At 34.2% G+C, this 23652-nt stretch overlaps 1 protein-coding gene across 2 annotated transcripts; it reads right to left on the bottom strand.

Moving 5' to 3' along the window:
• Window positions 1-10129: 10129 nt before the first annotated feature.
• LOC101491558 (uncharacterized protein At3g49140-like) lies at window positions 10130-22859 on the bottom strand. 2 transcript variants are annotated; one of them, XR_001143154.3, is made up of 12 exons: window positions 22657-22859; window positions 22360-22459; window positions 19314-19536; window positions 18469-18571; window positions 18306-18373; window positions 17619-17795; window positions 17377-17502; window positions 16880-17215; window positions 12255-12407; window positions 11324-11419; window positions 10339-10550; window positions 10130-10217 (listed from the first exon to the last, which is right to left on the bottom strand). XR_001143154.3 is itself a non-coding variant. In XM_012712267.3 (11 exons), exons 1-11 carry the CDS (start codon window positions 22730-22732, stop codon window positions 10446-10448), a joined length of 1563 nt encoding a protein of 520 aa, XP_012567721.1. In that variant the 5' UTR covers window positions 22733-22859; the 3' UTR covers window positions 10284-10445. The 2 variants fall into 2 exon arrangements, 1 of the variants encoding a protein (XP_012567721.1); XM_012712267.3 differs by lacking the exon at window positions 10130-10217 and having other exon boundaries at window positions 10284-10550.
• Between the last annotated feature and the right edge of the window lie 793 nt (window positions 22860-23652).

Genomic DNA, 23652 nt, shown 5'->3' with positions numbered 1-23652 from the left:
TAAACTAATTCAATAGTGAATTGGCAATCCCCGGCAACGGCGCCAAAAACTTGATAGCGTTTCAGCAAGTGTACTGAATCGTTGCAAGTAATAATAAAACGGTAGTACCGAGTGTCGAACTCAAGGATTGCGTTTTACTATTGAATTATATTTGATTACTAGAATTGAACAAAAAGGTTCCCAAGTTGATTGAAATAATGTTTGAAATTAACAACAATAATAAAATTGATCTTTTATAATGAGAAAAATGTCAGGGATGAGTTTCACTTCGAATCCAACCTTGGTGTCTAATTTGATCCTAGTTACTGAATTCCTTTATTGAATTATTACCGAATTCTCTTTATTATTCTTGCCCTAATGTCTTAGTGACAGAACCTTTAATTCCAAAGTAACCCCTAATTCCTTAGTGGATTTAAGATTAGAATTAAGCATTACCGTATAGAAATTCTCTTGTAAATTATTGCTTTGCAACTAATTTAATTGGTTTCATGACCTGCACCTATGTCTAGACTACAAATTCATGAATTTCTCATCTCAAGCATTTGTAAAGTCCACTTCCGTTTCAAAATACAAATCGTAGAACATTTTAATGTTGATCAAGCAATAAAAAGCATTAAGCACAGAGATGAGAAAAATAATTCAATAAACTCATTCATATAACTAGAAATCAAATTAGAAAAATAAGGGTTTCATCTGGTTACACTCATCCCTAACAAATAGGGTTTAGTTACTCATGACAGAGATACAAAAGATAAGGATTAAAGAAGAATTACAAGAATGATTCATGGATGATTCTTGATAAAACTGCTTCAATGGCGTTAGAAACGGCCGTCTTTGAGTTTCTATGCTAGGGCACAAGTCTCCCAAGTTCCCAAGAGTCAAAAAGATAATAAAACAGTAAAAATCTATGTTTTTATGGTTGCTGGTGCGGGTATCGCGCCCCAGGCGCGCTTGGATGCGCTTGGGCGCGTTTCAACAGTTGCGAATGTTGAGAAATGCGCTTGGGCGCGCTCCAGCGCTCAGCATCTGCTATCTGGCGTATATTGCATTTTTCTCCTCTTTCGAGTCTGAATTTGGTTCCGGTGTCTTCATGAAAGTTGTAGCTATGGATCCTAGCTTTCATTTGCATTTGGTTTGACTCCAATTGGACATCTACAACACCAGATATGGCTGAAATACTCTACATGTGTCATGTTGATTTCTCACCAAAATTCAGCACTGCACCAAAACGCAACGCAATGTAAAATTACGAAAAATTCCTACTTAATCACTAAAATAAAACATAAAACATTTAATTTAACTCAAGGAACAAAAATCAACAAAATATATCAAATAAATCCTTAATTTAACTAGTAGTTGAGGATAAATAAGACTAGAATAGTGGGAAAATATGCATATGATGAGAGTGTTTTGGAGTACAGAGGTTCTAGGGATGACACATTGTGAATACCATGTCTCTGATAAGTAGTAGGCTCCTTCATCGCGTATATCAAGGATTTGACATAGCGTAGTGGGATTTATTTCCATATGAACCCCTTTTAGCACCATACTAATTTGAGCCCTTTGAGGCAACATAGAAAGCCCTTACAAGGTGAGGATACTTGGGTTCATTGATTTGGAAAAAAGAGGTCCATCCGAGTTGGTCAAACATTTCTTCCACATTGAATCCTCCTTGTTTGATATCAGCAAGGTCAATGATTTTACCATTGACCACATATTTGTTTTGCCATTTTGAGATGTAGTTAGTTTCTAATTCGGCCGAATCAAACAGTGGAGTATTTTTAGAATTTTTTGTGGATGAGGATGGGGGTTTTGGTGAAGAAGGTTTGGCATTTTTAGGAGTTGAAGTTTTTTATGTATATTTTGCAGGAGGAGGCTGATGTGAAGATTCTGGAGGGATATTTGTCTCTGAATCATTAGAGTGGATGACATGAATCGTGTTTTCTTGAAGGGACGTCCTTTTGGATGAAACAACTCCAGATATGGTCCTGGAGGAGCACCTTATGGGAGCAGAGGAGGATGAGTTTTTTGAGATTTTTGGAGTGATAGAAGAAGAAGAAGAAGAAGAAGAACTTTTGGATGGTTGAGAGGAAGGAATGGTGTTCAAGGAATTTCCTTCAGATTGGGTTTCCTCATGGTAATCTGAATCAGTGCTTGAGTAGACATCTTGATTCTCTTCGAGTTCTTGATAAGATATTTTGCGTTTTGCAGTAACTTTGGTACGAGCCATTGGAAAAAACACGTAGAGTGGAAAACAACTGATGAGTAAAGAGAAGTTTTGAACATAGGGTTGATGAGTTAGAAAGATGGAGGACGTGAAATACATAGATGAGGACAGAAGATGTACAGGAAGAATCGTGGGAGGAAACATGTGAGAGAAAAGAAAGTTAATGTGTCGTTTACCTGGGAACCTAGCGTGATGATGGATGAGGCATGTTGTGGACACGTAGTCGTTAATGCATTAAATGCACAGCGTGAAACATGGAGGCAGGCGCCACGCGTGCTGGCCAATGAGAGAGGAGGCGTGTGCAGTTTTTCTACTCTGCCGTGTAAAGGGAAGTTACACCAATAAGGACATTCCGTCCTCTGGTGGTTTTTGCTATCCTCGCAGGTTTAGACTAAAAATGTATATACATATTAAATAAAACATCAGATATTTTTTGGATTTTTACTTATAAAAAAAAAAAAAACCATTATAAGATAAGTATAATAAAGGAACATAAAAAGGATAAATCAATTAATTTTAGACAAATTAAGGATTGAGAGTTCCTCCAAGATCTTTTTGAACCTATCCTCTTGGAGAGTTTTGGTAAAAATATCTGCTAATTGATTTTCAACGTCAATAAAAATCAGTTCTAAATCCCCTTTTTGCACATGATCTCTTATAAAATGATGTTTAATTTCAATGTGCTTAGATCTAGAATGTTGAATGGGATTTTTAGACAGCTATATTACACTTGTATTATCACAGAGGATGAGAATTTTTGCGTACCTTAGTGAGTAATCCTCAAGTTGATTTTTTATCCAAAGTAATTGTGAGCAACATTGAGTGACTGATACATATTCTGCCTCAGTAGATGAAAGAGCAATGGTACTTTTTTTTTTTGCATGACCAACTTATTCGGGATTTACCAAGAAATTGGCAAGCACCACTTGTGCTTTTTCTTTCAACTTTATCTCCCGCGTAGTCGGCATCACAATAAGCTAAGAGGTCAAGATTGGAACATTTCTTGTACCAAATTCTCAGATTTATAGTGCCAACAAGATATCTAAAAATCTTTTTTACTGTAGTGAGATGGCATTCTTTAGGAGAGGATTGGAATCTTGCACAAAGATCGACTGCAAAGACTATGTCCGGTCTGCTGGCTATTAAATACAACCAGGATCCGATCGTCCCTCTGTACTCTTTTTCAGATATTGGAGTTCCTTCATCATCTTTGTGGAGTATGAAGGATGGGTGTATAGGAGTTCCCATACTCTTGGCTGAACTCATGTTATATTTGTTGAGTAAATATTTAGTGTATTTTTCTTGTGATATGAAAATGTCATCCTCTCGTTGTTTGATTTGCAAACCAAGGAAGAATTTTAATTCCCCCACCATACTCATCTCAAACTCACTTTGCATGAGGTTGGAGAAATCTTTACACATCTTTTCATTTGTGGATCCAAAAATTATGTCATCGACATAAATTTGAACAATCAATAAATCCTTCTCAAGAGTCTTCTTGAAAATAGTAGTATCAATATGTCATCTAATAAATCCATTTTCTTTTAAAAAAGAGCTTAACCTCTTATACCAAGCTCGAGAAGCTTGCTTTAAACCATAAAGAGCTTTTGAGAGTTTGAACACATGGTTCGGCCTCTTCTCATCCTAAAACCCAGGAGGTTGACGAACATACACTTCCTTATTTAAGAACTCATTCAAAAAGGCACTTTTGACATCCATTTGAAATAGTTTGATACCTTTATGAGTAGCATAAGCTAAGAGGATTCTTATTGCTTCAAGTCTTGCTACGGGTGCAAACGTTTCATTATAATCAATTCCTTCTTGTTGATTGTACCCTTGTGCCACTAATCTTGCTTTATTTCTAATGACCTCTCCATCCTCATTTAGTTTATTTCTAAATATCCATTTAGTCCCAATAATGGATTTGTCCAAATGATGGGTACAAGATTCCATACCTTGTTTCTTTCAAACTGTGAGAGTTCTTCCATCATAGCTTCAACCTATGATTTGTCACTAATAGCTTGATCAATCGTTTTGGGTTCAACTTGTGATATCATGGCCATGTTGGCAGTGTTTTCCCTTAGAGAATTTCTGATTCTAACACCATCCTTGGTGTTCCCAATGATTAGATCTGGAGGTTGATGTGTGACTGTTTTCCATCCTCTTGGAAGTTGCTGAAAGGTTGGGTCAGACTCATCCTCTTCGTGAGGACCGGGTACTTGAGAGAATGACTGTTCATCTTTTTCATTTTTATCCATTTTGTCTAAACACAAGTCATCAAACTCATCAAAAATAACATGCATGGATTCCTCCACAGTTTGAGTCCAAAGATTATATATTCTATAACCTTTTGATGTTGTGGAGTATCCTAGAAAAATTCCTTTATTAGATTTTGGATCAAACTTTCCCAAATTTTCTTTATTATTTAGAATGTAGCAATAACACCCAAATATATGAAAATATGAAATATTTGGTTTTCTCCCTTTCCATAATTCGTATGGAGTTTTGTTTAAAATTTTTTTAATGGATGCACGATTAGAAACATAAAAAGCAGTTTTGGTGGCTTCGGCCCAAAAGTATTTTTCAATGTTGGCTCATTTAAAATAGTTCTAGCCATTTCTTGTAAAGTTCTATTTTTCCTTTCAACAACCCCATTTTGTTGGGGAGTTCTTGGACAAGAAAAGTTGTGAGAAATACCATTTTCTTCACAAAGATTTTTAAAGGATTCATTTTCAAATTCACCTCCATGGTCACTTCTCACGGATACAATTTTTTATCCTTTTTCATTTTGAATATTTTGCAGAAATGGTGGAATGCCTCAAAGGCTTCATATTTATGTTTTAAAAATAGAACCCAAGTAAAACGAGAGAAATCATCAACAATTACAAAACCATATCTTTTTCCACTAAGACTTGGAGTTTTGATAGGACCAAAAAGGTCAATGTGAATAAGTTCAAGAGGATGATTTGTTGAAACAATGTTTTTAGAGTGAAAACTACTCTTAACTTGTTTTCATTTGACACAAGCTTCGCAAAATTTGTCTTTTTCAAAATTAATTTTTGGAACACCTTTTACGAATTCCAATTTTTCTAATTTAGAAATAGTGTTTAAGCTTGTGTGACCAGCTCGTTTGTGCCAAATCCATTTATCTTTTTCAATGGAAACAAAACAAGATTCTGTAGGTAAATCATCAAGATAAAGTTCATATAAATTCTTTTTTCTAAAACCGGAAAAGAAAACTCTACCCGACGATGAGTGTTTAACCTCACATAGAGTAGGCTTAAAAATAACTTCAAATCCATTATCACATAATTGACTAATGCTTAGCAAGTTATCTTTTAAGCCATCCACATATTGAACATTTTCAATTTTTGCAGAATTATTCTTACCAATAATACTTGTTCCTTTTATTTGAGCTCTATCATTATTGCCAAATGTGACTGATCCTCCATCCTTTATCTCTAATGATATAAAGCATTGCTTATCCCATGTCATATGTCTTGAGCAACCACTGTCCAAGTACCAAGGCTTTCTTTTTTTGTATGGAAATCTTCTTGAGTTCCTTTTTTTGAGAGGATGCTCAGTTTTGTAGTGTCCCATCTTGTTGCATCCATAACAAGTTATTTGACTTTTGTGAATTTTTTCTTTTTGAGGAGGTCTTTTATTTTGTCCTCTTCTGTTTATCATCTTCTGAATTCCTCTGGACTAGGTTGATTTCAACTTTTGAGGGTGATGTTGACAAGAGAAAGAGTTACCCTCTTACATAGAACTGTCATCCTCCAGTCCGAGGATCAAATCTGCTTTCAACATGTGATCTTCCATTTTTGGCTTGTTTGTTGTTGCCTTTCTTTAACTTGACTTCTTCATGTATTCATTCATGCAAGCACAATAAATGGTATGATTTTATCCTTTGCACATGCTTGATGGGTTGCTTTCAACTTTACTGAACCATCCTCAGCCTAGTCTATCATCCTCTAGACTTAGATCTGGCCATTTTCGTCCTTTTCCTTTGGCCTTCTTATTTTTATTTCAAATGCTTTATTTATTCATTCTTTGATACTGTTGTGCATTTCTTTAATGAATAAAAACATTTTTTCTGGAGAGGACAAGTATTGTGCAGATTTGAGACTTCATCCTCTTCACGAGGCTATCCATAGGAATTTCAATCCTTTAGATTTGTATTAGATTTTTCTCCTTTTTGCCTTAATGATTAATAACATGTTTTCTTATATAAATTCACTCAAAAGCACATATTAGTTATTAACCACAATCATAATCTCTTAAGTAATTTTGTTATAATTAAAACCATTTGAGAGATTTTGTCTCAATAGAAGAATGTTCTTTGTCAATCATGGGCATTCGTGTTTCATCAAACACTACATCTCTTGATATGATGCACTTAGACACACCTTGGTCATTCCTCCACAACTTGTTACCTTTTATTCCATTAGGATATCCAATGAAAACACATTTGATTGCTCTAGGATCCAATGTATCTTGTCTTGTGTGAACAAATCCTAAAGAGCCAAATACTTTCAGATTTGAGGAGTCAGCTGGCTTGCCATTCCGCATCTCAATTGGTGTCTTAAATCCAATAGTTGATGAAGGACATTTATTGATCAGGTAAACTGTTGTAACTGCAGCTTCTCCCCATAATGTTTTTGGCAGACCTGCACTCAAGATCATACATCTGACCCTTTTCCAAAATTGTCAGTTCTTAAACATTTCAGCTTAGATTCCTTTTGAGTTCCAATTTGCATATGTCATTCTTTAAATTTCATAAAAGTGACACTTTTATTTTTAATGACATAGAGAATTCGAGAAGTGGCTCTGACCTGTGCTATTTTCCTTTTGACTAGATCATTTCCTAAAGTTTATACATATAGTCCTATTATTGTCATATATTTTGAATGTTAAGCCTATGTTATCCTTTTAAGGATACAATGGCTCATAATGCATGCGCTCGGGGTAAAAGAACCAAAAATGCTATAAGAGGTTTAGATAATGGGAGTTAGGAACCCATAGACGAGACTTTACGGATGGACGAGATGACTGGAGAAATTTGAGACGACTAGGATCATCAAGGAATTGGTTGAGGCGATGTTACTTCATACACAATAGACTACCCGTGTGTAAGGGAGTAAAAAGAGAACGCCCATGAAGACGTAGGACTATTTGCATTCCTGAAAAGGAAACCACCACGGTTCAAGGAGGCCTCCGATCCAGAACGATCCAAGTATTGGTTACGACAATTAGAGAAAGTTCTCTCCTTCACACACGTTAGAGAGAACCATAAAGTTGACTACACATATTTTATGCAGAATGGGGATATTGAGTTTTAGTGGCAGGAAAATGTCTGATTGCATGAACAAAATGGTATATTATCACTTGGGAACTGTTTAGGAATTGATCTTTGCAAAAATAATTTTCGAGGATGATCTGGAATGAGAAGAATAGATAGTTTGTCAACTTATAGAAATTTGAAAAATGAATTTTTGAAGTCTGCAATTGTGTGGGTCGATTCACACCTTTGTAAGTTGAATTACAAAATATTTTGTTTTAAGGTGAGTCAACTCATATGTCCTATAAGGTGATTCATAGGTCTAGGACATAAAAAACTAAGTTTTTGATGTCTGTAAGTCGATTTACAAAATTAAAAATCACTTCGAATTTTGTTTTAATGTGTTCCAAAGTATGTCAATGCAATAAAATATGCTACAAAGTTAATGCATGCTAAAACAACATCCAATAAAAGTTATGCATGCTAAAACATTATTTTTCATGAACTCTTTCCAATTCAAGTAGCATTGTCAATATATTGAGAATGAGAATCGTCAAAGATATACGCATATCATCTAAGAGACTCTTACAGTTACAATCTCCTGTTTTTTATGATTGTAAATCTTTGCGAGTCTTTATTGATGAATCTTTCTCAAATTGTTGGAAGAGAAACGATTCATTGCAATCTCATTTTTTTCATCTTGATATTATCAAAAAGAAAAGAGAAACCACAAAATGATCAGTACTATTGAATTGTTCTAGTGCAAAATATATAGCCAACGCTTAGGATTAAGCTACCATACAATCAAAGCTACCCAAAAAATGAGTCTCAATGCATAAAGTATAGAAAGGCAAATGATAGACTCAACAAATTCATAAGGCATACACACGGCAAAATTTGTAATCACGTCAAATTCAAAACACTAGCATAGAAGTAGATCAAATCCAAAGTAATAAATTACAAACCAAACTTCAAAATAAACACTACAAATGAAATCCTAATATGTAAATGTATTACAAATCAAAGAATTAAGTATTTGTGTAAAATAAATAAGAAATCAAACCTTTAACTTGTTTGAATAAAGATCAACCATCCTTATAAATATGTAGAGCATCAAGATGCTATATGATGATCTCAATTTTTCATACAAGCAAATCAATTTATGGTTGTTGGTACTCCACTTTTATTGGGTCTAAAGTGTGTTAGATTTAGGAAAATTATATTTCGGTATCCACGCCATGTTTCCATTTGGTACAACAACCCTATTGGCAAAACATTTGGATGAAGTGTATCCTTTTACAACAATAAAAACATGTAATGTGTGACAATTTTTGTTTCTTAGACTTGTGAAAATGTCTCTTGAAAGGAAATATGTTTTTATAAAATGGTTTCCTTTTGTTTTAGAAAGTTAACTTCAAGTTCAAGTGTTAAAACTTTCTCTCTCAAGGTATCATTTTATTTTCCAAGCTAAGAAAGACATTAGTCACAACTAGACAAATCGTGATTACATTTAATTATTTGTGTAACTTCATAAGATAGCTTAAATGTCTTTGACAAATCCTTTTTCAACTTAGAAATTTGATTTTTCAAATTCAAAATAGTTATCTTTAATAAGTCATAAACTTTTTCATATTTTAGCTTTCTCGCGAAGTTCACAAAAATCTTGTTATAATTGATTAGAAGAAAGTAAATGTTCAGATTTGTCGTCACTTACCCTCATGCTTATGGTTTTTGGTCATAAGGCACAAGTTTGACATGTCTTCAGTGACGAAACTTTCACTTGAGGGTCTGTGACTGTCCTTTCAAACTATATAAGTCGTTTTTTCTTTCTTGTGCATATTACCCTTTTTGTCATTTTTCTCCATCTTTTTTAGAATCCCATACATTTTGGTCTAATGTGTTCAAATTTTTCACATTCATAACATATTACAGAGTTGTTGCTGTCCTTTTTGCTTGATTTATTAAACTTTTCATTGAATTTTTTATTCTTGTTTAAGTTTTTCTTGAGAAATTTGTTTTACATTTTGACCAAAGAACATATCTCTTCTATCACTTGAATCATGTCCTTCCAACTCACTTTTGTCAAAACCGTCATCCTTTTTATCAAATCTTAACCAATCTAAACACAAACACGATCTATTCCAATAAGACTAATCATGTTTATATGGTATACAACATACATATATAATCCAACTATCATTAATCCTTGTAACTTCAATGTTGCTAATAAAATTCTTTCTCCTTAGAAAAATAAAGTTCTACAATCTCAAACACTCACACAATAATAAAGATAACATCAAAGAAGCTCGATAGGTCACATCACCTTAACATACAACTCCTAAATGTTCACTTAAATTCCAAAAAATATTTAATTCTACCTCTTCAGACACTCTAAGTGTTTCATAAAACTCTATCTACCTTTAAAGACTAATAAAAAACATTTAAATATATTTTTATAATTTTGATACAAAGACTATTGTAACAGCGCCTCAAATATTCACATACCAAAACAACTATGATGTCAATATGTTATATTTATTTACCAATCTTCAAATCTAGACTTTATAATTTCAATCAAACGATGACCTCCGATGCCCTGACTGACAGCAAGATTACTTGACTAAAGGGAATCCTGCTTGTATATTTAATAGCATAGCATCCCATTACAGAACAACGTGCAAATTCATCTGCTTCTCATGGCTAATTTCTCTAATCAACAAATGACGTATGAAAGCAAATATAAGAAGTAAGGAGTTAGGACAACAAGGAAGCAACTGAGGAAAAAATTATTTCCAATATTATTGATTAAATTCAACAAAAATTACACAACCTGATTGGCATCTGCATGGGACATTTACCCTGCCTTCACCACTGTACACAATCATCATTGGCCAATGTCAAACAAGCCATACAAAAATTCATGCAAGATGTTTCATTTTAGCATTCATTTTGATGTGTTTGCTTTGTTTTTTGTTGCTTTGGATGATTTCTTGGAAATAGTATATCATTCAGCTGTCTCTCTGCACTGTATTCTGACGTAGCCTGCAAATATATGATGATATATTAAGTGCAAATAATTAGGAAAATTCGAAGCATTAAATAAGTTGCAATTTCATGCACAGAACAGAAGCTCTCTAAAATCAGGTATATGAAGGTAGTTGTAAGCAAACGAAAACAAATAATTGTACTTTTGGTCCCCTATTTTATTACTCTCATGAAAATAGTCCCTTTATTTTAAAATCGAACTTCTTGATCCCACAATTATCACATTTGTTACAATTAATTTTGGTCTCAACCCATAATTTTTACCCAAAAATAGTGATTTTTAGCCCAAAATTGGTGGATTATTGACCCTAAAAGTTCTCTTAAAATTTAAAATTGCGATAATTAATTACCATATTGGGACCAGAAAACACCATTTTAGGGGTAAAAAATCTAGGGTGGGACTAAAACTACTACAAATATAACAATTAAGGGACCAAAAAGTTCAATTTTAAAATAGGGGGACTATTTTTGTGAGTGTAATAAAATAGGGAACTAAAAGTGCAATTAAGCAAAAAAAAAAAAATACACAGCCCCAAATCTAAACACAGTGAGTGGAGCAATTCACAAAACTATAGAGTTTTGAAAAATAAAATTCAGAATCGTTTGAGATATCAACTTTATTGCCTTTAACTAAACCCTAAATCTGAAAGAAAAAACATTATCTAGGTTGAATTTGTAAATGGGGGTATAAAAAGGCATAAAGGATATCAATATATCACAACTTATATAAAGGCATTTAAATTTGTAGTTATGAAAAACAACTGATGTACCCTTTTCTTGAATCCAAATCTCAGTGTTTGAACTTGAGTTCCTGAACAAACCCTTAAGTCAAACCCAAGGGAGTCCACACAAATAAGTTGTGCCTCCTGCAATAATTGCAATCAGTTTATCATTGACTGTAACATAGCAAATGTACTAATGCTTGTACATATGTGTTCTAAGGACAATGGAGCAGTTGATAACAAAGGTAATGAACTTCTCAAATGGTATTTAATCAATGGTTTAAATATGTTCTTAGTCCCTCCTAATATACCATATTTTTTTGTTTTTAGTCCCTGCAAAAATATTTTTTTTTGTTTTGAGTTCCTACAAATCTATTACTTTTTGCTTTTGGTCCTTGGTTTTTTGTTTTAGTCCCTGCAAAATATATTTATATTAGAGTTGGTCCCTGTAATATGTAGAATAATTGGTTTTAGACCCTCAAAATAAGGACTGAAAATGAAATTACGGGGACCAATTTCAATATGAACAAATTTTGCAGGGACTAAAATAAAATATCAAGAACCATAAACAAAAAATGATTTGTTTGCGAGGACTAAATACAAAAACATTTTTGCAGGGACTAAACAAATAATAGTATATTTGCACAGACTAAAAGCATATTTAAATCTTAATTAATCATTGCTATTTTCAAGACAGACAGATGTCTTTTTACAAGTTACGGTTTCTCATTTTAAAGATAGCGTTACAGACATTCTTATTCTTCCATCTATAGAAGTGAAATACTGTAGAATCAGATATTGCATTAACTTGTACTTTTGGTTGTAATTGAATGAGAAAACCTGCTTAATGACTCTAAACCAAATACAGCAAATTCGCTCAAAAAACCATTTAACTGCGGCCGCTAGCAAGAAAGATATTTAGAAAAAACTACCCAACAAAAGTGCATCAAAGAAAACATTCCAAGGGTTTATGTATTACCTCCACTTGAATACTCTTGCATCTCCAACAGAGAGACTTAAGGGCTTGCAAGGTCTTTTCTCCACCAGCTTTCAAATGAGATATAATTTTGGAAGATGACCTTGCAATAGCATCGGGTTGAGCTTTCATGTAGTCTTCTAGTTCAAGAACAATCTGCACATAATCAGAAAGAAAAAAAAAATTAGTTTCCAACAATGAAAAGATCTAGATAACATTTGATCTTGTTGAATAAGGGAAAATGAAAGAGACATATGGTGAAACCGTGTGTCTGAACTACACAACGGAGTCTGTTTTATATAGGCTCAAGGCAATAAATACAAAAATAAATATGGGAGATATTATCCCTATTTACATGATATGTAATAAATATAAATATATTTTCAACACTCCCCCTCAAGCTGGAGCATATAAATCATATGCACCAAGCTTGTTACATATATAACTGATTCGAGGACCTCTCAGAGACTTAGTGAATACATCTGCCAATTGATCATTGGAATTAACAAAACTAGTGGTGATGTCGCCTGATTCGATCTTCTCCCTTACAAAGTGACAATCTATCTCAATATGTTTGGTCCTCTCATGAAAAACTGGATTAGAGGCAATGTGCAATGCTGCTTGATTATCACATATTAATGTCATTTGTGTTGCCTCTTCAAATTGAAGCTCTTTGAGTAACTGTTTCAACCAAATGAGCTCACAAGTCACTAACGCCATAGCCCTGTATTCAGCTTCAGCGCTAGATCTTGCAACTACACTTTGTTTCTTACTCTTCCAAGATATTAAGTTTCCTCCAACAAGTACACAATACCCAGAAGTGGATCGCCTATCAATGGGTGAGTCTGCCCAATCGGCATCTGAATAACCAACTATCTGAGTATGTCCTCTGTTTTCATAAATTAGACCTTTTCCTGGAGCACCTTTAATGTATTTCAAGATTCGTATCACAGCATCCCAGTGTTCTTGACAAGGAGAATTTAAGAATTGACTTACCACACTGACTGCAAAAGAAATGTCTGGACGGGTGACTGTGAGGTAGTTTAATTTACCAACCAATCTTCTGTATCTCCCTGAATCTAAAAATGGCTCCCCATGATTAGGTAGAAGTTTGACGTTTGGATCCATAGGAGTGTCAACCGGTTTGGCATTCAACAAACCTGTCTCTTCAAGAATATCCATAGCATATTTTCTTTGTGAAATTACTAAGCCGTCCTTAGATTGGGCTACCTCAATACCCAAGAAGTAGCGGAGCTTGCCAAGATCTTTAGTTTGAAACTGATGAGATAAATGTTGTTTCAATTGGAGTATGCCCTGTTGATCACTACCAGTTATGACAATATCATCTACATAGACAATCAAGTAAATGCACCCTTGGGTTGAGTGACGATAAAAAAGAGAATGATCAGCTTCACTTCGAATCATGCCAAATTGTTGCACTACTGTGCTAAATCTACCAAACCAAGCTCGAGGAGACTGTTTAAGACCATAGAGAGACCTCTGAAGTCGACAAACCATGGTAGAGGACTCCCCCTGAGCAACAAACCCAGGTGGTTGCTCCATATACACTTCTTCTTCAAGGTCACCATGCAAAAAAGCATTTTTAATGTCAAGTTGATGTAGAGACCAATGTCTGATGGCTGCAATAGAGAGGAGTAGTCTAACAGAGGCCATCTTAGCCACAGGGGAGAAAGTATCACTGTAATCGAGGCCAAAAACTTGAGTGTACCCTTTTGCTACCAAACGAGCTTTAAAACGATCAATCTTACCATCAGGACCAACTTTCACCGTATAAAGCCAACGACATCCTACTAAAGACTTTCCCGACGGTAAAGGAACCAATTCCCATGTACCACTACTCTGAAGTGCACACATCTCGTCAATCATTGCTTGTCTCCACTCTGGGTGAGATAAAGCTTCACCTGGAGATTTAGGAATAGAAACAGAAGACAGGGAAGACAAACAAGTATAATGCAAAGGAGAAAGACGATGGTAACTCAAGCCAATGTAATGAGGGGATGGGTTACGAGTAGGACGTATACCTTTACGAATAGCAATAGGAATATCAAGGGTCGGATCCGATAAAGAAGGAGGTGGCGGTGAAGGAGCGTCTGGAGTGACCTCGGTATCAAGAACAGGTGTAGGGACATGTACAACCGATGGTGGTTGACGACGACGATATGTCTGAAGAGGTTGTACAGTTGGAGGATCAACAAGAGGAGTCTCAAGTGGGACAGTGGGAGGGGCCACAGGAGGTGTCTCAGGTGGGGCATACGTAATAGGCTCTAATGGTAAAAGAGAAGGTGAAATAGACTTTGGTAGGTCCAGAGGAATAGTTGCAGACAAAGGATCAGGAAGCGACTCATAGTATGTAACAGACTCAAAAAATGTGACATCAGCCGATATGAGATATCGTCGAAGAGTAGGAGAATAACAACGATAACCTTTTTGGGACCGATGATAACCCAGAAAGACACATTTTAATGATCGAGCTGAAAGTTTGTCAAGACCAGGAGTGAGATTGTGGACAAAACATGTAGATCCGAAGACCCGAGGAGGAAGTGAGTGAAGAGGGGTACCAGGAAAGAGGATCGAGTGAGGGACTTTGTTATCAAGAGCAGACGAAGGCATGCGATTTATAAGATAGCACGCCGTTAGAACAGCATCGCCCCAAAAGCGAGATGGTACATTACCATGAAGAAGGAGAGTACGAGTGGTTTCAATAAGGTGCCGATTTTTGCGTTCGGCTACCCCATTTTGTTGAGGTGTATGAGCACAAGATGTTTGATGAAGAATGCCGTTAGAGGTCATAAAATTTTGAAATTGATGGGACAAATATTCACGGGCATTATCACTGCGCAAAGTGCGAATGGATACACCAAATTGAGTTTTAATTTCCTTATAAAATTGTTCAAAAATAGAAAATAATTCAGACCTATTTTTCATTAAAAATAACCACGTACAACGGGAAAAATCATCGATAAAGGTAACAAAATATCTAGACTCAAGTGTGGAAATAGTACGAGAGGGACCCCAAACATCTGAGTGAACTAAAGCAAATGGGGAGGAAGCTCGTTTATTAGCTCGATCAGTGAAATGACTACGAGTGTGTTTCCCTAATTGACACGACTCACAATTTAAGCTAGATATTTTGGTTAGATTAGGTACTAATTGTTGAAGTTTGGGAAGACTCGGATGACCTAACTGAGCATGTATAGTAAGAGGAGAATATGTGGTAGGGCACGCTGTTGATGGGTTTGAGAGATAATAAAGACCATTAGACTCACATCCGACACCAATTTGTCGTCCTGATATTCGGTCTTGCAAAGTAACATTGCAATTAGTAAATGTGACAACACAGTCATGAGAACGAGTCAATCGACTGATAGAAATTAAATTAAATGGGCATCCAGGTACATAAAGGACATATTTAACTAATAGAGTAGGGAGGATTTGGACAGTGCCAATCCCTTGAGACTGTGTTTGGGAACCATTGGCTGAGACTATCCTAGGTAAATAACCAGATGTTGTGAGAGAGGAGAAAAGAGTCTTATTACCAGTAATGTGATCAGATGCACCAGAATCGAGAATCCATGGGCTATGAGAAGGTGAGATGCAAACAGGTGAATTATCACTTTGTGCGGCGGAAACAGCGGAACTCGAGTTCTGACAATACTCTCTCCACCGAAGAAAATCTTTATAAGTAGGCATAATCAATAAGTAGTTTCCTAAAAACCAGTAGCGAAACAGTGGCGGAATATGGTTTTTTTTTTTTTCGATGAACAGTACCGCGCGATGAACAGTGTCGCGCGATGAACAGGAACAGTGGAGGAAAAAATGAACGAAAAAGCGACAAAGAAGGGTAAACCGGAATTGAGACACGGTTTACCGAAAAAAAATCTCACCGAAGGACAGTGGGTCCCGGGGTAATCACGGTATAGGGTTGTCTCTCTTAATAGGCTCTAGATACCATGTTGAATAAGGGAAAATGAGAGAGACATATGGTGAAACCGTGTGTCTGAACTACACAACGGAGTCTGTTTTATATAGGCTCAAGGCAATAAATACAAAAATAAATATGGGAGATATTATCCCTATTTACATGATATGTAATAAATATAAATATATTTTCAACAGATCTAATGCTTTCCAATGCAATGTTCTTATATGCACACGCTTTACCTTGGGATAGGTCATTAACCTCAGTTCTTACAATGAGCCAGCAAATAGGATCGGTGATTTTCAGCTAATTAGCACAATTACAAATTATCTGTGTGCATATTTGTGTAACGACTCTAACCAATTGAGTTATAACATAGAGAAACTATCTGAAGTTGTTGCAGGAGAAAAATACCATTGGTATCAAAATTTCAGGTCAATATTTATAAAATCTTTAAAGAAAAGCTGTTATGGCTTTTTTTTCTGTATTTTTCCCTTTTAAACGAAATATATCCATTATTTGTTAACTAACTGAGTACAATTACCAATTAAAGAAGTAACCAAATTTCATTGTAAAACACTGATATCAATAAGCATGAACATAGTGCACAATCTACTGTATGAGGTCCTAGTGGCTACCACTTGTCACTAAACAATCAAAACAAACACATACAAGTCAGCCAACTTACAGGATGTCCATGTGCAGAAAACACTTGAATCTTAACCATCTCCAATCTGTAAAAGGAAGTCTCATCAATAGGGATATCACTATTCCCACTGTTTTCCACCTGTTGTGATGCATTATCTTCAGATGACTCTATATTGTGCTCATGACCGTTAATTGCACCAGTACTTTCCTCTTTATTTTGTGTGACTTTACTAATTTCTGTAGTACTGGATTGGTTGGCAGATAGATGCTTCTGTATTGGAGAATGTTCTTCAACAAATGCGGGTCTTAAAACCCCTTGGATGACTACACATGCTGGAGGCTGCTCCATCCAATCAATTGGATCATCTGAAGCAATCTAGAAAGTAGTGATAGTAATAATAATACTAAGTTAATTAATATTAATAAACCGAAGTAAAATTGCAATAGAAAAGGTGTTACAAAGTAGGCTCCAGAAGCCACAAATTAAGTGCTTCCAAGCTTGTTCATATAATGAACATATTTTACATTAACATCTACCTCAGCCAATTTTTTAGCAAAATGCATTGGATGAGAAAATCGCATAGTCTCCAATTTTGCCCAGTCTGCAAGTGTTTCATCAGCATCTTCTTGTTCATCCTCGTCAGAAAGAACAGCCAGCCACTCCTGCAAACAAGAATATGAATAATAGTGGATAATGTTTTGTTTCAACAAGGTATAACTCCAGTTCAGAAATTAACAAAAGCCTCATAATTACATTTAAAACAAAGAAAAATTCAGACCGAGTCATAATCCTCATTCTCGTCTTCATCCTCGTCATCTTCATCGATATCATCTAAATCTTCTAAATCATCGGTATCTTGATCGTCAATTTCTTCAATCCCAAAGTCAATTTCTGATGGACCAGATAAGTCCATCTCAGAGATCATTTCCATGGTATCCACACCAATAATGATTTGCTACACAACAAGGCAAACAAGACAGTCCATAACCCTTTAAGATATACAAACTTTGTATAGTAAAACAGATCTTGCGAATTGAGAAAAGAACACAGCATTTGAAAAATAAAGATGAAAGATGAAAGAGAGAACTAATTAATCAATTGAAGCAAAAAAATCATTGATAAGGCTTAATACTTCAAACAGTACAATGAAACCCAACAAGCCAAAAAGTGAGGATATTAAACTATTGTTAAAGTCCAAAAGGTAGCAAATAGTTACTTGATATCGACAAATGAACATTAAGAAAATGAAGAAAATTTGGAAATTTCTTGTTTATAAAATGCTATTGATGAAAGAGTCAGACCATCAAATCTCGGTATGGTGAGTTTTCCTCAAAGTTCATGTCAACTTGTTAAAGTATACAAAACTTAAGTATGTTTGAATACTGAATACTTCAAGTACACTGCTCGTAAGTATTTCATAGAAAATTCTTCTGCATTACTTACAAGGTTAGAGACATGGCCATACCACAAAATTATTTTCTGAAGTTAGGGACTGCAAAATATCTTCACCATCCTTTGCTTGAAAATACATATCTGCAATGCTTATAGTGTTTAATTAGGTGGATGAAACTTCCCACGCACGAGAAAATCAATACATAGTAAAGGACAATCATATAGTCATCACTTACTTCCATTTTCATCAGTCAAATAAGGCAAATCTGGCCAAACAATATTTTCATGAAATTCATCATTAATGAAAGTTGAGAACACCATTGTTGCTTTGCTGTTAACCTAAAAATAATATGCCACAATCATCATTAGCTATAACTCAACGAACAGAATAAAAGCAAATGACAAGCTGCCAGATAAAATTATTTTCTCAAATACAGCCTTTTCATTACATCAGTTGAGGTTGGGCTAAATTTAAATCATATGAAGAGGAAGGATGAAAGGTTCACATTCAGTAAAAAATACGTCAATAAAGTTTAACATAACTTCAATAGTATGTATTGTTCTCATATGGAAATAAGCATGTACTGGTCATTCCCTAACTACGGTTTTAGCATCTATATTTATCATTATCAATCTTCCTTCATATAAGAACATCACATCCTTTGTAGCATAGGATAATGTCTAGCCATCAGTGTTGTTGATGGCAGATGGCGGTTTTTCCTTCATATAAGAATATCTCATCGTTAGGGTTTTTTTCATTTCAGCCGCTTTTCCACCATTTACCGTCGTGCCGCTATGGCTGTTACCTTCGTGGCGGTCGCAATGGCCCCACCATGTGAAACCTGCCACGCCATGAACTTTTTATGGCGCTATGCTCAATTTCCGCCAGCAATATCTGCCATGGCGCCGCCAGGGCCACAATTCAACAACACTGCTAGCCATTATTAAAACCAAGCAGTACGGTTTTTATATCTGTGGTATAAAAATTGCACTGAAATAAGAAAACCTAAATGTTTACCAAATTTTATTTTCTCCTTGTAAGGTTTCTTCACTGATTAGAAAAAGTAATACCAATTTGTACCTCAATAACAGTTCTACTAGTTTCTGCTGCAGTCAGTCTAACATCTCCACTATTCTCTGATGTCGAAGCAGCTATTTCCTCAAATGGATGATAGGATGGCTTCTCATTTTTCTTTACAGGCTCCTGAGCTGAGCCAGGATGTTCTGATGATGCTCGAAATCTATTCTTCACAAGTTTGTTTCTTCTTGTAAAGGGAGTGCCTGCGTAGTTTTTACTTCTTATCCTGCATAAATATATACATTTATTATTTATGTCTTCTCATAACATTTAGTATTTCTATACATGAAAGATGGACAACTTTCAATATACATTACAGGTAAAACAAGACAATTCATTTTTCAGCCTTTCAGGCTAAAGAAAAATGTGTTTCGAAATTATGCCACTTGAGGGAACCACATCTTACTTGGATAAAAGACACACCCCCATAAGTTCTCTACAAATCAGTGCAATTACAACAGCTTATCCATAAAGCTTAACAGTCTATGTTCGTGAAACGGTTTAGAACAAGTCTTGCTAGTCATCACCTTGCACAAATTTTTTTTGGGGCCAATTCTTTAACCTGAACTGACTATAAACTCAAAGAAACCCCACAATGTCTAAGTCTAATCAAGAATGGATTTAAGTAGAACGAGACCGTGTTAACCAAAAATAATATAAATAAAATCATATAAATAATAGTATAATAATAGCAATCAAACGAAAATAGCTCATACAATTGGTAAATATATCATATAAACTATAATATTCCTCAATAAATCCAGTGTTTATTTACTTCCTTTTTTATTTTAGAACATGACTAAGAGAATGACAATAGTATATCACTAGACGAATTTATGTCGAGAATGTGTTTGTAGAAGTAGATCGATGAATGAAGGTTGAACTCAAATACCTTAACCACAATGATAAAATGAGGTTGGATTGTTGGACTCTCTCCCTCAGTCCCACAAGTTAGATCTCTCCAGAAATGGAAACCATACTGTATTTATCTTCCATTACATTAATGGACCGTTTGGACATTGAATTGACAATATGGTATTTCACATAACATTTAGAATCAATTACAAGAGAATAGAACTTTTTAATCCCCATAAAACTTGAAGAGCAAGAGTAACTCTTAGCTAGTCACAATTTACCATATGAACTCAAATCAACCATTAACACACTTGACACTTGTAAAAGCATTCAGACAGAATGACAGAAGTCACGTGACAGCTGCTGATTTGAGTGTGTATGATAAATGGTGGGTGACCAAGAATTTTTCACAAACCCAATTATGTAAAGCTCTTCACAACTGCAACTTTGGCTGTATCAATGGAATCTTTTCATAATCACGTTGCAACTGCAACTTAACTAACTTCCTTAGTTTCATGACTGATAAGGTGACTTGGTGGTTTGAGGGAGAAACATAGGGGGATTGGAGTGAATGAGGTCATAAATTCAACTCCCCCACTAACAAAATAACAATTAATGTTTGTCATTTCAAAAGAAAAAAACAAACTTCCACAGTTTCACCCCTAAATAATCTAAAGGTACAAAGAATCACAAGAAGACAGTTAACCTCTCTCTAACCACAACTGCAGCGCTGTCAACAGAATCATTATTCATGTATCCACAACATAACTAACTTCTAAAACTTCATCCCTTTTCAATAAAATAAAATTATTGAAGTCGTTTTTAAATTGACATTAACAATCATTTCACAACTGTCCCTAAGGAGATTTGAATTCTGTCATTTGAGTTTACAAAGAGCTAACAGTAAGACCTTACAGCAGAAACAAAAGAAAACCCAAAAATCACTAGAAGACAGTTAAACTCTCTCTGACTCTAACGACAATTAAATCCAACACCAAGATATTATTTCCTCGAGTATCCACAATTTGATAACCACACCACAACCGTAACCAAACTAATTTCCACTATTTCACCCCTAAATCATCAAAGGATAAAAAGAATCACAAGAAGACAATGTTGAAGTTGTGGGATTTTAGATAAAAGGAGGAGAGAAAATAATAAGGGTTTGAATATTATTGATAATAGTTTTATGCTAACTTGATAACAAAAGATTCAATACTAATCTCTATTTATAGAGAAACATAGACTCAATTCTAAATCAGGAATAAATCATAATAATAATGATAGATATTCTAAGATATCTCTATGAATATAAATTGATCCTAAGAAATAACTCAAGATACTCTAAATATAATATAAAAGATCTTATAAGATATTTTCTATTATTCTGACAGACAGTTAAGCTCTCTCTAACTGCAACTGCAGCCTCATCAACAGAATTTTTACTCATGTAACCACAAACCATAACTTAACTAACTTCCATAATTTCACCTCTTAATCGTAAAAAAAGTAAACACAAAGAATCACTAGAAGACAATTAAACTCTCTCTAACTACAATTGTAGCCAACATAATCTTTCCTTGAGTATCTAATATTTCATAACCAAATCATAGCTGTAACCAAACAAACTTCCACAACTTCACCCCTAAATCATCAAAAGATACAAAGAATCCAAGAAGACAGTTAACCTCTCTCTAACCACAATTACAACCTCATCAACAGAATCTTAACTCAAATGTATCCACTATCCACAACACAAACTGCAACTTACCTAAATTTCACAATTTCGGATGGCGATTCCCTGCAGTACCAAAAACACAGTTTCACGCAGTAGTTAATCTCAATAGTTGATTTCTCATCAGACAGTTCAGATAAACCCATTCAGTTTTACTGCATAAAACAGTCTCAGCCGTCAATCTAAATCGGACATCTGAGAACTGTAACTAGGGAATCCATTTCCCACAATTTCACCCTTAAATCATAAAAACATTAAAATAAAAAAACAAAAATAATTACTAGAAGAGACAATTAAACTCCCTCTAACCACATTTACAACCAACAACATCATAATCTTTCCTCAAGTATCCACAATTTCACTTTCACAACCATAACCTAACTAATTTCCATACTTTCTTTCACCACTAATAAATCATAAAAATAAAAAAATCACAAAAGAACAGTTAAATAACCATACCAAGGCGCGTCGAAACCGCAGCTACAAGCAAGTCGACATGACGCGACGTAACCTAATCCACCATTCACTTCATCCGCACTCCACATTGAACGGTTATTATCTGCCAAAAATAAATAAATAGAACGTGTAAAATATGAATGAGCGAATGCACAATAACTACAACACTAACAACCGCTACTATTGCTCCATTGGAAACTCAAATAACATCAAAACGATGCAGTTTCAGTTTCTTAATCGAAGAATATTACGCTTCATAAATAAATTCGGAAAATGGAAGAAAGTAGTTAGAGAGAGTACGAAGTGCGGCGGAGGAAAAGCGAGCAGCGACGGAGAGTTGGAAGCGAGCGGCGATAGGAGGATCGATTAACATCATAGTTGATTTTTTGTTTTTGTTGTGAAAGAGAGTTTTATTTTATTATGAGAGATGCACAGAGGAAGTAGAAGAAGAAGAAGAAGATTAGGTGCTTTTGTTGGATTTGTTTTCGTCGTGATTGGATATGGCTGCAAACATGCTAAATTTTTTTTTGTTTTTTTATTGTAAATATTTTATTATTTCAATCATTTTTATGGTCAAATAAATTGTAATAGCTATATCCGTAAATCTGACTACACTTTTACAATATTTTTCTATAAATCTCAAAAATAATTTTAATACTTAAAAAATTAAAAATTAAATTATTTTAAGCTCCTCTAAAATAAATTTCAACTTCAATATATTTTAGGATTAATCATTGTAATTATATGGTAATTAAAAATTTATTTAATATTAAATATCAATTTAATTATCAAATTATCTATTAATGTTAAACTATCACACTTAAGTGTAGAGAAATAAAAAATCGTATTTTAAACTTAAATCTTTGTATATTAATGTATATATAGTTATCAATCGAATTGTCTTTACGTTCAAATTTTTAATCATATAAAATGATTAAATTATATATAGTAGATTTAAATGTAAAATCATTTTTAGTCTTTATAAAATTATAATCTTAAAATTTAGTCTCTAAATTTTTTTACTTTTTAATTTTTATTTAAAAAATTATAATAAATTTATATTTTTAATCCTTCAAATTACTCTCTATAAAATTAAAATAGTGATAAAAAATAATAGTCTTTTAGATATTAAACTTAAAAAATTGTAATTTTTAAGTTCAAAAATATATTTTATTTATCTATCCAAAAATTGTTTTTTCAAATACAAGATTTGTAATTGTTTTTTAGTAAATAGTCATTTTTAATATTAATTTGCAAAATGAATTCATTTTTATTTTGAAAATCAATTTCAAAATC

The sequence above is a fragment of the Cicer arietinum genome, chromosome 8 (genome assembly GCF_000331145.2).
Source record: "Cicer arietinum cultivar CDC Frontier isolate Library 1 chromosome 8, Cicar.CDCFrontier_v2.0, whole genome shotgun sequence".
Classification (NCBI taxonomy): Eukaryota; Viridiplantae; Streptophyta; class Magnoliopsida; order Fabales; family Fabaceae; genus Cicer; species Cicer arietinum.
The sequence above is the reverse complement of the archived record's forward strand: the minus strand, read 5'-3'. Positions and strand labels throughout refer to the sequence as shown.

Excerpts from the sequence above, each read along its gene's own strand:
- LOC101491558 (XM_012712267.3), bottom strand. The coding sequence starts at position 22,732 with ATGATGTTAATCGATCCTCCTATCGCCGCTCGCTTCCAACTCTCCGTC. Across the intron at positions 17,216-17,376 it reads TTGCTAAAAAATTGGCTGAG|ATTGCTTCAGATGATCCAAT; the intron begins GTAGATGTTAAT and ends ACTACTTTCTAG. Across the intron at positions 10,551-11,323 it reads GATTTGGATTCAAGAAAAGG|GCTACGTCAGAATACAGTGC; the intron begins GTACATCAGTTG and ends ATATATTTGCAG.